Below are 13321 nucleotides of genomic sequence, written 5' to 3' on the forward strand. Positions count from 1 at the left end.
CCTTTCTAGTTTGGCTCGTTTCCTGAAACAAGACCCCCCCCCCCCCTCCCTTGGATATAAGTTCTTTTGTAGTTTCCCTCGTTTCCTTAAACGACCACATTAAACAACAAAAAATTCTTAAAACAATAATTGAGAAGAACTGCTGAACAAGAAGTTTAATAAAAAGCAGGAAGTGAAATTTTCTTTTTAGCCGAATATTAAAAGTTGTGATCACGACAGAAAATATGGGTAAAATTTCATATACCGGACTAAAAATGGCGAAGAGCAAAAAAAAAATTGTTATTCCGATTAGGCCTTGCTAATTAAGCGTTGTTATGTTCGCTTTGTTCTTTTGTTTCATGGACCTTAATTATTTCGGATCCGGTATATGAAAGACCAGCCCACCCACCTCCTCTCCAGAGTAACATGGTGTTGCGTGCCTAACCTCGTTCCTAGGGTCTCCATTGTCTTAGACAAAGTTAGCATAGTTTTGAGATTCCAAGAAAAAATTTTTTTTTCTTTGGTCAGTGCAACTGAATCTTAATTGTAGAGTACAACCTTGTCTCCAGGACCTTTCCTTGGTTTTGGGGCTGGGGCGGGAAGCAGCCAAGAGAACGAGTGCAGAAGGCAAGGGAGAGGTCCTGGAAACAAGGCTGTTTACAGTACTTTTTTTTAAAGCAACATGCAAAGAAGATGTTTTGAATTGGTTAAATTCACGATTGATAGCGAGTGTTTAAGGGCATTGCTTTTTCCCGATATTTATGACGGATTCCGAGAACCGTGGTTCTATGAGGGGACTGGATCAAGCCTATTGTGACATATACAAAGGGATATCGACCAGAACACATTGAAGCGAGTAAGACATGTTTACAAAGTAATTTTTAGTAAAAATGCGTCAGTTCAAGGCGATATGCCAAACCGGTCAGCCCAGTCTCCCCCCACCCCCTTCCCTTCCCCAAAGAAAAAAAAAGAACCTCGGGAAACTCTTTAACCAAAATGTTTGGCGATGTTGCTTTGAAAGATATATAGATTTTTAAAAAGCACTGTAAAATAAAGGTTCAGTTGCAATTTAAGAAAATAAGTTTGCAAAACAGTGGTCAACATATGCTTCAAGAAAATTGCTAATACAAACAAAGAGTATTAGGGTATTTTTGAAAGTGGCCTAATGTTCCAGTTTCTCTTGGGACTTACAAGGGTCCCAAGAAAAAATAAAAACAATGCTTATGCAAAAATTTGGAGGACAAACAAAGAATATTATGGTATTCTTGAGAGTGGCCAAAAGACAGCTTATGTATATACCTACCTTACCCGCCGCGCATAAGCATCTAAATGTAATAAGCACTACAAACACGGTCATTAGATACATTTACGTTCCTTGTGATAATGACTGGCTGTTAGTGTTACGCTCCCTATCAGTTGCCTAGAAAAGTGTCATTGCTCTTACTCCTTTCGTTGCACCGTTTCCCCCACCAATAGATGGTTTTCCCTCACTTGAGTTGACGGCCATTTTGGTGTACAAAACAATAGAAAATATTTGCGCAGAATTTGCATAAAAGTAGAGTTCAGTCCCCAAGGGAGAGGATGTCTATTGTTCTAGTACACCAAAATGGCCGCTGTGACGTCACGTGAAAATCATCTATTCATGGTAACATGTAGTTCTGTTTTAGTCTCCTCTTCTTTTTTCCCGTCTCAACATTGTCCTCTGTAAGTTCTTACTTACAGCGAAGAAACTACTGTGCCATCATTTGAATGTCTGACCTTCCCTTGTTCTTCCCCTCTTTCTTCACAAACATAAATCAGTGAAACACAAAATTTTACTCTACTTTCTTTTTTATTATGCCAATGCACCATCTACAAAATAATAGAGCTCATACTTTAAGTGCAGCTTGCACTTTTACAAAAATTACCAAAATTAAGAAATTGATTTATTATACTTATCGTTATGAGCTCCTTTTCTTTAACATGTCAAGGACTATCGCTGTTTCTAATTTCGGGCCTGGCATATTTACTTACAAGCTAACTTATTTTGTATTTCTTGTTCCCCTCCTTCTTTAGAAACAGAACGCAGTGAAATTTTACTCTACTTTCTTTTTTATTATGCCAATGCACCATCTACAACATAACAGAGCACATACTTTAAGTGCAGCTTGCACTTTTACAAAAATTACCAAAATTAAGAAATTGATTCATTATACTTATCTTTATGTGCTCCTTTTCTTTCAAACGTCAAGACCTATCGCTGTTTCTAATTTAGTGCCAGGCATATTTACTTACAAGCAAACTTATTTTGTGTGTTTTTTTTGTCTTTCTAAGAATACACGTTTCATCTTTCAGCTTCACAAATCTATTACATATATTGATGGAGATGCTTTTTTGGCTTTACAACCTACAGGATCCTCCAGAGATTTTTCTCAGATTAAAGGTAAACGTTTTTCAGAGATATTTAGCACTGCCATACACTTTTGCTGTGAAAGAAAGGTTCAAATAGTTCGTCGAGTTTTTAGGTTTACTGGGGTCTCAGTAGAAGCCATGGAAAAAAATTCTTCTCGCCAACAGTGCAATTAAACTTGAGTTAACTGGTTATAAGCAAATCATTGTGTTTGTCTTGACCATGAGATGGTGGAAGTTCTCCAGGGGGCTATAATAATAGTGTCGTCTGAGATTGTCTTATTTCCCTGCTAGTTGGGATGCAGGCGAGCAAAGTCACGACAAGGCAGATCTTGGAGCTTTGAAAGTGAAAAACGCCTGGTCCCTGTAAGTATGTAAGCCTAATAGCGAGCAACCTAGGTTACTTCATCCGGGTTAATATGTCACTTAATAAGAAACAAACAAACAAACAAATAAATAAGCAAAAGCATTAACTGGTTCAGTAGCAATCTGACTGCAATGTCTATCTAAAAACCAAGAGAACTAAAGCTAAAGTTAACATATCTTAAGTACTAAAAATACTTATAGCTTAGTTACGGTAAGCGAAGCATTTGGTGACAACTGAAATGCATCAGCTTGAAGACTTGCCATGGGCACATTCTGAGTGCTTACATCCTGAATGTTTTCCTGTTCGTAAACTTCTGACGTGTCTGGCTCCTGCCAACAATCAGAAAAAAGTAAGATAGCATATTTTTCATTTGTTTCATAGGTGATCTTAACAAACCAATTCAGCTCTCAAGCAAGGTCCAGCACATCCCTGCACTGTGCAGCTTGAAGCTTCTATTGTATTATAAGACTTGCCTTGGACACATTCTGTGGGTTTTCAACATCGACGATGGCTGGTTCTTCAGCTTCTGCGGCGTTTGACCCCTGCTAAGATCAAAGTTATGATAGCATAAGTTTTAAAAGTTATTTCCATACACAATTTTAACTCTGCTATGCAAGACCCAAGCACAAGTAGCTCCTATTGCAAAACTTACCGTGGACACACCCTGTGGACTTACAACATCAAGGTTGTCCAGTTCGTCATCTTCTGCTGTCTTTGCCTCCTGTGTCGTATAATAATATTTCGAATCATCCTTTTTGCCAAAGTCAAAGTAGTCCTCTTGCTCCTCCAACATATCGTCAAGTCTTTTATAGAGCCGCTGAAAGCTTGGCCGTTCATCTGGGTCTTGGTTCCAACAGTCTCTCATCAAGGCGTACCTTAAAAATTAACAAAAATAGGAATTTCTTTCTTCCTGAAGGAAAATCGGTCTTTATACAACCTGCTAACCCTGTTTCCCCAAAAATCATTCGTAGGTTCCTGACTCGAGCAAATTTCATTCTTTTACGTCTCATAGACCGTATTAATTAATGGAGGCCAATAAATTATCCCTTTGTCCTTGTGCTAATGAAACCAATTAGCCTCTTTTGCATGATCAAAACGGGAAAAGAAATGTTGCTTTGGAGCGAGGCTAGTTGGTCTCATTAGCACAAAGACATAAGTTTATTTTTTGACCGCCATTGATGAATATGGTCTGCAGATATTTTAAATTTTTAAAGGCTTTATTTATACTAAGGTTTCTGTTCTTGTAGCGCCAAGCTTTTTTATATACAGGCAACCGTATTTTTTGCACAAATAAAATGAATTAAATTTGTGTCTCTTATTTTTGAGTAGATCTGTGTTGATATGGAAGAAAACGAGACTAAGGCCAAGCTGACGGTGGTTTTGGACCTTATTTTCCAACTGCGTCACAATTTTAAATGTGTTAAATTGCAGTTGCCCAAAACTATTTTTTTCTGTCCTTATCTTACAGTGTCTTTAAATGTAAAGTAAACATGGCTGAAGTTCAATTAGTAATAATTAGCCTAGCGGGCGTGCCCCTTGACTTATGTTCAAGTGAAGCATTCATGTCTAACTTGACTGATGCAGGAAAGTACGAAAATAGATTAACCACTCACTCTTCCTATTAATATCAAAACACTGCACCTTTTTCATAAAACGTGTTGCCTACAAGTACTTAGGAAAAATCAACTCTGTTTAACTTACACAGGGTCTGTGCACATGTCAGGTTTTTCCAGTCTGTAACCTGCTTTCAAATTCTCCAAGAGCTGTTTGTTCTTCATTAGTGCGTAAGGAGACCCCCCTGTAAATGATCGACATAATATGCATCAAGACAAATCATGAACCATAGAAAGGGGGGAGGGGACGCTCTAATGAAAGAAATCCGAGTGTAAGACTTAAGATGCAAGAGGTGAAGCAAAGATAATCTTCAACCAAGAGTTCAAAAGTTTTCCAACCGTAAATAAGAAAGCGAAGGACACATGCAGAAATGCAGATTCTATGCACAGAAAATTGGGAAGGAAGATCAAGGTCGTTTCATGGGCCTCATTCACGCGGTGGCCATATTGGCCAGAGACAATAGATTTCGTACCCCGAACCTGGAGTTGAAATGTTTGGGAACGAGTTTCGGTGGGACAAAACAAAAGTTTTCAATCCCTCGGGACTCAACATGGCCCATTTCATCCAAACCAGCATTTGTTTTCCCTCAGTTCCTTATTTAATCTGTTAAACACTTGGCCATTCCTACTTACTTACTTCATTTCTTTACTTGCTCATTCAGTCAGTCAATAAGTCAATTAATCTTTCGGTAGCAACTCAGTCATTGTATCAGTCAGTATTTTCGATGGTTGCTTAACAAGTCGGATGGCGAAACTTGGTTCCTTCCCTCATTTGTTTTACTCATTCAGTAAGTCAGCCCGCAAGCCGGTGTCGGCAGGGGTTTCGTTTGAGGCTGGAGGCCGGGCGTTTCATCCAGTCATTTTCCATTCCATGTCCGGTACTTTGATGCCAATATTTGAAAGGTTTTGTTTCATTTTTATTTTTATATATGCATGTTCCCAGAACCCCCCAGGTACCTAGCACCTTTAGCGCTCGCAAGACGCCTTGCGGCGTCAAAAAATGTCACGCCTCGTGCTTTCAGAAATATGTCCGCTATTTTACAAAACTGTCCTGTCAAAACTCTGGTGTCGGTAGGCCAACGTAAGTTGGTTAGTCAGCCAGGCGGATGGGCATCCTTCCTTTGTTCCTTTGTTCAGTCATTCAGTTAGTCCGTCATGACAACGACGGCTACGAGAACCGGCGCCACATAACAATTGGTTTACTTAGCAAAAACACATACTTCTGCATGCCCTGCACGTGCGTTTAACATTTTGATACACTTCTTTGAAGTTCTCGTCCTGGCAATGAAGTGAAATAATCAAATTTGAAGTTATGTGCAGGAAGCGAGCATTAGACGATGAATTTTACATTTTCTCTTCAAAAACCCACGCCGTTCATACCAATTTTGTTTCTGGAATGAGGATACACACTTTCATTTCCGAACGACTTGAGATAATCGCGAAATTATTGCAATAACGGGGAATAATAGTTTTAGATAAAGTTCTCGCAGCCGTCCTTTTCTTGAGGTCTCTAAACGAGTCCTTTTAACTGACACTGATCGTTATAACAGATAAATACAATTTGGAACAACTCTAAAGTTCCGGATCACAAACACTTTTGCTTTTCACTTCAGTTTCCAGCTAACAGCTCCATATGTAGTAAAATATGTTAATTAAAATTTCGTAAATTATCACTGACCAAGAGTTGCAATTTCCCACAGAACCACTCCGTAGGACCAACTGCAAGTAAAACAAAACAAGGAATTAGGAATGCACTGGCATCTGGCATGTTGCATTCACTGACTCTAAAAACACCAGACTTGATACTTACACATCGCTCTTGGTGGTAAAGATCTCTTCAAAAAGTGACTCTGGAGCCATCCACTTCACTGGCAGTTTCTTCCCAGTGTCTACTTTGTAGACCTCATGGTACAAGTGCCGCATCAATCCGAAGTCACCAATTTTGACTTTCTTCCCGTGTCCCACCAGAATGTTCCTCGCTGCTAGGTCCCTGTGCACCAGACCCTTCTGGGAAAGATAGGTCTGTAAAAGAAAAATGATTATGGGTATTGCAAAGGATTTGTGATGTAAAAGTCAGTTTTGAGGGCCCAAGGCACTGGATTCTCACAAAAATATCTTTCCTGGAAGCGTGTAGCCTCCTATCGCAGAATCTTTTTAAGGTTAATTGTTCCTCCCGCACACAAGAACGCCACATTCCTTTTCCCGTTTTTATTTTTAAGACTGTGACCAAATAAAAAAGCTGTAATAACGTCCACTGCAATTTGCAACGGAAATTTGAAGCTTGAAAATTACACGGAATTTAAGGTGAAGGTTAACTTTTCTTACCATATTGAACACCATCTCTGATTGGTTGAAAGAGGGAAAGGAATATGGGCTCCCGTGAAGCAGACTCTTGCAGGTGGGAGAAACGACTGATCCTAAAAGAGTCTGTGATAGGAAGCTAAGACCAGCAGAGATGTAACCGCCTATTTAGTGCTAATCCAATAGAGGTGCCACTCAACTTGCTTCCATGAGGCGCATGTGCTAATCCTGGTGCCAGCACGTACCAAAGAGTTTTAATTGGGTTTTGCCGAGAAAGGGCGTTACATACATTTAAAAGAAACGTTAAAATATCATTCAAAAAACGCTAAAAAACATGATGGGTAGTAGAAAAAATAGCATATCATCCACATATGACCATCCCAAACCTCTATTGTATGAAAAAAGTCATTACAAAAGAGTTCAAAGAAGAGTGAGCTAAGCATTGATCTTTCAAGCAGATCTGATCTTGTTGAGATGAAATCAGTTGAAACAGGACTTTGGGCTTGCCATGGTTTGGTTATGTAACAACTGATCATGTCATCAGCATCCGACACCAAAGATCGACAGTAACGCATGCAAAAACTCCGGAACTTGCTGAGAAAGACGGAATGAATAAGAAATTAAACGCAGGAAAAGACTAAGACAAATACAAAAAAAAAAAAAAGAAAGAAAAAAATCTGGCTATTTACCACCTACCATGCCACGTGCTACCTGCCAGGCAAGCTTTACTGGATCAAGTGGAGCAAACGAGTCACAATCCTCTTCACATTCATCAGTTGTATTATTAGTGGAGGCATCTTCCTGGTTTGATGTGGATGATGAAAACGTTACAAAGGGTGTTTCCAATTTAATAGTAACAGAAGCATCAACTTCGGTTCCGTTTTCTTCCACAGATATGGAAGGCCCAATGTTTTCATGCAATATTGTTTTCTCTTCTTCTGTTTGACCATCCTAGATATATATATAAAAAAAGGACCATACATATAACTTGAAATGAGATAAATGTATCTTTAAAGTGCTTATAGACGAAATGACGAAGTGATCTTCGCATTTATCGTCCAGATAAGTGCGAATATCGCTTCTTCATTTCGACAGATAACGTTAGTGAGTAAAACTAAGAAGGGGCCATTGTTGCCAGTTTAGTTGAAAAGTACATAAATATTGGCCATGATATGATATGATATGATATGATATGATATGATATTATATTCAGCTAACCCTAACCGCAACGGTTGTTAATGTGCTAGAACGTTTCCTAGAGATTCTTAAGACTTCCTTCACATTCCTCAACATTAAAACTTAGTCCCCATGATGCAGTCCGGTTAAACAGACCGTACAAATCATTTTGCAGGGCTTCGCAGTCCTCTTGACGACGAACAACTCTATAACACTTCGCATCATCAGCATAGAGAGCCATACTGGTGCATGGGCTGACAAACTTGGGGAGGTCGATCACGTATAAAAGATATAAGAACGGAGCCAACAGGCTGACCTGAGGAACACCCTCTGAGATCTGGAAGTCAATTGCAAATAGTCCGAAAACCAAAAGAGAAGGGGACCCGAGATGCCGTACAAACCAAGCTTGTGAAGAAGACGGCGGTGTGCAACCGAGTCAAAGGCTGAAAACAATGGTCAGGGTAGATCATTTCGATCTCATTCCCTGCATCCAAGGCTGTCCCAAGGTCGTTCAGAAGGGACATAAGCTGTGCCGGAGAGCTGATAGTAAATCTACCAGTTCGGGAATAAGTTTGGAGAGCACACAGCGTTCGCAAAGCTTACTGACGATGGAGAAAAGTGAGATCTGCCTGTAGTTGGTGACATCGGTTCTTGGCCCCTTCTTGTGCAGCGGGCATATATTATTATTATTATTATTATTATTATTATTATTATTATTATTATTATTATGCTGTTGACATAAAAGCTCAGATATACCGTTGCTAGTTTTTCAGCAATGATTATAATTGGTCATTACATCCAAAAAGTTTACTGAATGTCGCCTGTTGTCGTAAGCTTGAGCTGTAGGCTTTTTGCATGTGCATGTCTCTCTGTTGATATTCGGTAGTATGACTCCGTACATGCCAACAGACAGCAGTAAAACTAATATATAGCCTTAGCCAAGCCTAAAAGCAGAGCTCTGGGGTTCTTTATTCTTTCTGCAATCCAATCGAAACCCAGTACCTAGTCAGTGGTCAACTTAAAAAAAAAAAAAAACAGCTGACCTCGATGAGCTCAAAACTTGAGCCCACGATATGGTCACGTAATACTGGTCACATTGGCATACATGGACGGGTGGACGCACGTACGGTCGTGGAGTACAATATCTTCTTACTTATGATGCTATACGTATGCGCCTTTGACGCGCGGAGCTCCGCTATAATAAAGATGAGTCTTTCACACCGGATAAGACCAATAGTGAAAGGATGTACCTGATCCGTAGTTGAGTTCTGTTCCCTTGCTCCGTTGTACATCTCTTCATCTTCGTCAACGACGGTAGCTCCAACGGTAGATGTTTTTATCTGTGTGGACGAAATCAGGGCCAAGTTGTTAGAAGCGAGATAACTTCACATCTCCAAAAAACGATGTTGGAACAGTCCGAACTAAAACGCAGGTGTAATGAGTTTTGGCTTGTCATCTTTTAATTGTATGTTTGCTTGAGTCTACGATACTGGTGTGTTGTTGTTGTTGTTGTTTTTTTTCAAACAAAAAATGAGAAACGTTTTAGCAACTACGGGACACCACGTTAAAGGCTGATAAAAAAATTGGATGTGGCGAGATAAGATGAAAGAAATACTGTCCTGTTATAACTTACAAGTGCACCTTAGGTAAGTGTACTAGAAAAAGATCTACTTCCTGTTATTAGGGAGGAAAGCATATTACCTTGCTTCTCTTCGCTCTCAACCACTGAAGTAAGTCGCCATGAGGAATGTACTCGACAATCAGACGGAGTGGAGTAGCTGTGGTCCAACAGCCCACGAAATTCAGCACGTTTGGATTCTTTCCCACTACCTTCATGGTCTCAATCTCATCCAAAAATTCGTATTTCTGCTCTTCAGTGGCGTTTTCTTGAGAAAAAAAGTCATGAAATAATGTTGAACAAATCAGTTTCAAAGTAGGTTGCTTGAGGCCGGGACAAACTAGGCGATAAGTCGCTGCAAAACGTCGCGGGGACAAGTCGGCGCAACAATTCGCCTTGTGTGACACGGTTAATTTTACAAAAATCACTGTCGCTGAGGCAGAATTTTGTCGCCGCAATTAGTCGCACGCATTCAAACTAGTTTGAATTCGTGCGACTAATTGTAGCGACACAATTAGCAGCGTTGTCGCACCGTGTGTATACTTCCGGCAAAAAATAATGAATATGAATGAACCAATGAGAGAGCGTCATATGGTCAGCCATATTGAATGAGATAACTAATTCACATTCCCCTTCATACGAGATCACTGCGTGTGCACCGAACAGGCGTCGTGTCGGAGCGACTTGTTTTGCAAGAAGTACACATGGAGCAACTTATCGCAGAGATCTGTCTCTGCGACTTGTCGCCTAGAGTGTCCTGGTCTTTAGGGTTTCAGTGTGATGAACGGTTAATTATTTTATTGTAATCTGACCGCAGTTTACGCAGTAAAGCACAACCAAGCATTTCCGTTTTTTCTAATACAGGGCACAATGGAGTTTAGAAAAACTTTCATGTAGAGTCTTTAATTGCCAGTAGCTACCGTGCCTCCGTGAGATACAAATCAGAAGCTACGATTCAAGCAGTAACTGTCTCTTAGAGGCTTGCGGAGGTCTGATAAGCGAATAATTAGTTTAAATCTTTGGCATTTCCTTAATCATTGTTGCATGGGTTTTGTAAAAACGTTTTTCAGTAATTAAGTTTATTTTACAAACTTTATTAGTTGTCAAGTCTAATCCTTTAAACTAAGTCCTCGTGGTCTTTACAGTTGGTCTGATATTGTTTTAAAGTGGTACTACGACCAAAAAAAAAAATGTTTTTCCTTTGGATTTCAAAACTATGTTAACTAAACACTAACTCACCCAAGTTTTAAGTTCTGATTTTAAAAAGACACCTGTTTATTTTAGCTGGAATTTTCTTATTTATTGGTCCGCCATTACTAACTTTAAAATCTTGAGAGAGCTGGGTCGAGGAGAAAATGACGTCAAACACTCACTAGTTTAAGAATGCAATACGTGTGTACGCGGCCTAATTAATATGCAGCACGGGAGTTTCGGGCTTTCAGACGTTTCAACCCGTGTTTTGCATATATAATAAATTGCGTTTACATGCTGAAATTTTAAGCTAGTGAGTAAATGACGTCATTTTCTCTTGGTCCAACCGGCCAGTTTTGAACGTGAGTAATGGCGGACCATGAAATCCAAAACTTACACTCAAAATAAACAGCCTTTGGATAAAACTCAAAGCTCAAACTTTTGCCAGTTAGGTGTTAAGCAAACATACTTTCAAAATCTGAAGAAAAAAAAGGAAATGATTTTTTGATCATAGTACCACTTTAAATTCGCAAGCAATCGAGGTATCATTAGTTTTTTTCAGCATATGGTATTACCACGTGGAGCTATAATTTATACTCAGACAGAATTCTTCCGGAGTACTTCAGTGACTTATACCTGGTTATATTTCATTATTAAATTTTCGACCTCGGATATCGCGTTTTTAGCTTTCTGATTGGTTCACTCAATCTCATTGATCAGCTCATATACTGTATGCCCTAATATGGAAACTGATTGTGTCAAGTGTTGCCAAGCTGGAAACTAATTGACCTTAATTTCCAAATGTCCAAGCTTTCAGAAAGTAATGAAATTTTTATAAAACAATTATTTCATTCACACTTGTTGGATATGAGACTGGTTATCGCCAACTTAACACTACTCGCCTCATTGGCTGTTTACAATCTCATATCTGATGTGCGCTCCCGGAAAAATTGTTAAATAAAATTTCAGTTTACAGCTTATTGAGTCAAGGGAATAAATCACGTGTCCCTTATCCCTACATCAAGAACACTTTATTTCGAAGTCAAGCCCGTAAATTAGTCCTTTAATCGCCCTAAACCGGTTTACCCTTGAGAGTCGTTTGGTGTTGCATGCAGTGTCATGACATGAGTGCAATCACGCTCATCGACATAAAGCTATAATTGTAATGAGATTCACATAAGTTGGTGTAGGAGTCACAAGGTTCACCTTTTACCATGACGTCATCCAAAACCCCAACCAAAGAGCGATACATGAATTGAAGTTCTCTAGAACAAGCATTCAAATTTTACAATGCAGTTTAAGTCGAAGCTAAACAGTTGATGCTTGCATTGCGTACTTATTTACCTTAATTGACTCCCGGAATACAAATGCAAGGTAATTACTTCCGTGTGTGATCCATACAAGGAATAGACACTTTCATACCCACCATGTAATTCTTTAACAGCAACGATCTTGTACTTGAAATTTTTCTCACACCAGTCTTTGGTATTCTTGTTAAAGAACTCCAATCCGTCAATCAATTTGGCTTTGTGCACCTTCCCAAATGCTCCTTGACCCACCTCTTCCAATGATTCTATTCTCTCCGGAGGAATTTCGCAGGAATTCAGTGGTTTAATATCCTTTGCTGTCCTAAAAAAAACAAAACAAAGTAACAACATCAATTACAGCTATCCAGATGTGGAAAAGGTTTCAGTAAGCTATGGGACTCACGCAACGTCACAACAAATTTTATTTTAGGTCGCAGAAGGAATGGGGCTTATCCCTAATAGTTGGCGACAAGTGCTTTACCTTTGGACCATAAACCAAAATAGAGCTTTCACAACAGCCTTTCTTGCTATCTTTTTGTTTTGTTTATGCAACTCTGAGACTATGCGAGACCAATCCATTGAGGCTTAAATGAGATTTGGGTCACAGATCATCATTTCAACAACCCTACACCTTTCCTAAGGATACCCTGCAGCTTCGACCCACCCTTGGACCTTCTGTTTACCTCACAGAGTTCTAAAGTGTGATGTCATAAAAAACTAAATTTGCGAAATTACGGGATTTTTCGGGGTATAGAGTGTTTTCAACCACACGTGAACAGTAACCTTGTTTTCCTACCGAAACAAAGGAAAACTTTTGCATGATAACAGAGCTTAATTCCCGGAGAATTAGTTGGGGACACCAACATGGCTGCCGTTCCTTTGTTTAGGGACACCAATGTGGCCGCCGTGACGTCACATACTCGCTAAAAATGAGCATTTCAGGGCAAAATGTCTTTGAGATATTAGCCCAGTTATGCTCAGGTAACTATCTCAGTCTCTTTACTGCTAGGACTGAAGTGTCGAAATGGAGTACATTTGCAAGTGTACAGAACGAGATGTTTCATGTTAACCCCCGGGTTAATGAAATGAAGAGACATTTTTCGATGTTGACTCGGGGTCCTCTGACAAAATCTGAGTGTCCATTTGCAGGAGTCGAACCTACGACATTCCGATTACTAGTTTGGATTTTTCTGCCACTGAGCTATAGGAAACTAGTGGAAGCTAGACCATTAAACTACAATCATGGACAAATTCTTCGGAACAATTCAGCATTTTATCTTTCGACTCACTTATCGCATATTCTGGACTCTTTTGCAACCCCCTTCCCCCCAAACAATGTTGCTTGAGGGAAACCTACGACAACCTTCTGATGACTAGTTCG

General features: G+C 39.5%; 2 protein-coding genes across 3 annotated transcripts; both read right to left on the minus strand.

Annotated features, from left to right (window-relative positions):
• Positions 1–2478: 2478 nt before the first annotated feature.
• LOC138023836 (tyrosine-protein kinase receptor Tie-1-like) lies at positions 2479–7362 on the minus strand. 2 transcript variants are annotated; one of them, XM_068870923.1, is made up of 7 exons: positions 7345–7362; positions 6158–6369; positions 6026–6066; positions 4436–4532; positions 3387–3609; positions 3208–3276; positions 2479–3063 (listed from the first exon to the last, which is right to left on the minus strand). In XM_068870923.1, the coding sequence occupies exons 1-7, from the start codon at positions 7345–7347 to the stop codon at positions 2929–2931; spliced, it is 780 nt and encodes a 259-aa protein (XP_068727024.1). In that variant the 5' UTR covers positions 7348–7362; the 3' UTR covers positions 2479–2928. The 2 variants fall into 2 exon arrangements, with proteins under 2 accessions (XP_068727024.1, XP_068727023.1); XM_068870922.1 differs by having other exon boundaries at positions 2481–3063; positions 3208–3279.
• Positions 7363–7903: 541 nt separating this feature from the next.
• On the minus strand, positions 7904–12519 carry LOC138024800 (fibroblast growth factor receptor 2-like). The gene is made up of 5 exons (XM_068871978.1): positions 12422–12519; positions 12060–12262; positions 9526–9710; positions 9075–9164; positions 7904–8161 (listed from the first exon to the last, which is right to left on the minus strand). Exons 1-5 carry the CDS (start codon positions 12517–12519, stop codon positions 7904–7906), a joined length of 834 nt encoding a protein of 277 aa, XP_068728079.1.
• Between the last annotated feature and the right edge of the window lie 802 nt (positions 12520–13321).

Source organism: Montipora capricornis, chromosome 11, assembly GCF_036669925.1.
Source record: "Montipora capricornis isolate CH-2021 chromosome 11, ASM3666992v2, whole genome shotgun sequence".
Classification (NCBI taxonomy): Eukaryota; Metazoa; Cnidaria; class Anthozoa; order Scleractinia; family Acroporidae; genus Montipora; species Montipora capricornis.

Bases quoted from the DNA above. Each gene is read 5' to 3' on its own strand.
- LOC138023836 (XM_068870922.1), bottom strand. The intron at 4,533-6,025 runs GTCAGTGATAAT...GATCATTTACAG, and splicing joins GTGGGAAATTGCAACTCTTG to GGGGGTCTCCTTACGCACTA. The intron at 3,064-3,207 runs GCAAGTCTTATA...GATTGTTGGCAG, and splicing joins ACCCACAGAATGTGTCCAAG to GAGCCAGACACGTCAGAAGT.
- LOC138024800 (XM_068871978.1), bottom strand. From the start codon at position 12,519: ATGGATTGGTCTCGCATAGTCTCAGAGTTGCATAAACAAAACAAAAAG. The intron at 12,263-12,421 runs GTAAAGCACTTG...TGTTTTTTTTAG, and splicing joins TTTTGGTTTATGGTCCAAAG to GACAGCAAAGGATATTAAAC. The intron at 9,165-9,525 runs GTAATATGCTTT...TCGTCCACACAG, and splicing joins TGAGAGCGAAGAGAAGCAAG to ATAAAAACATCTACCGTTGG.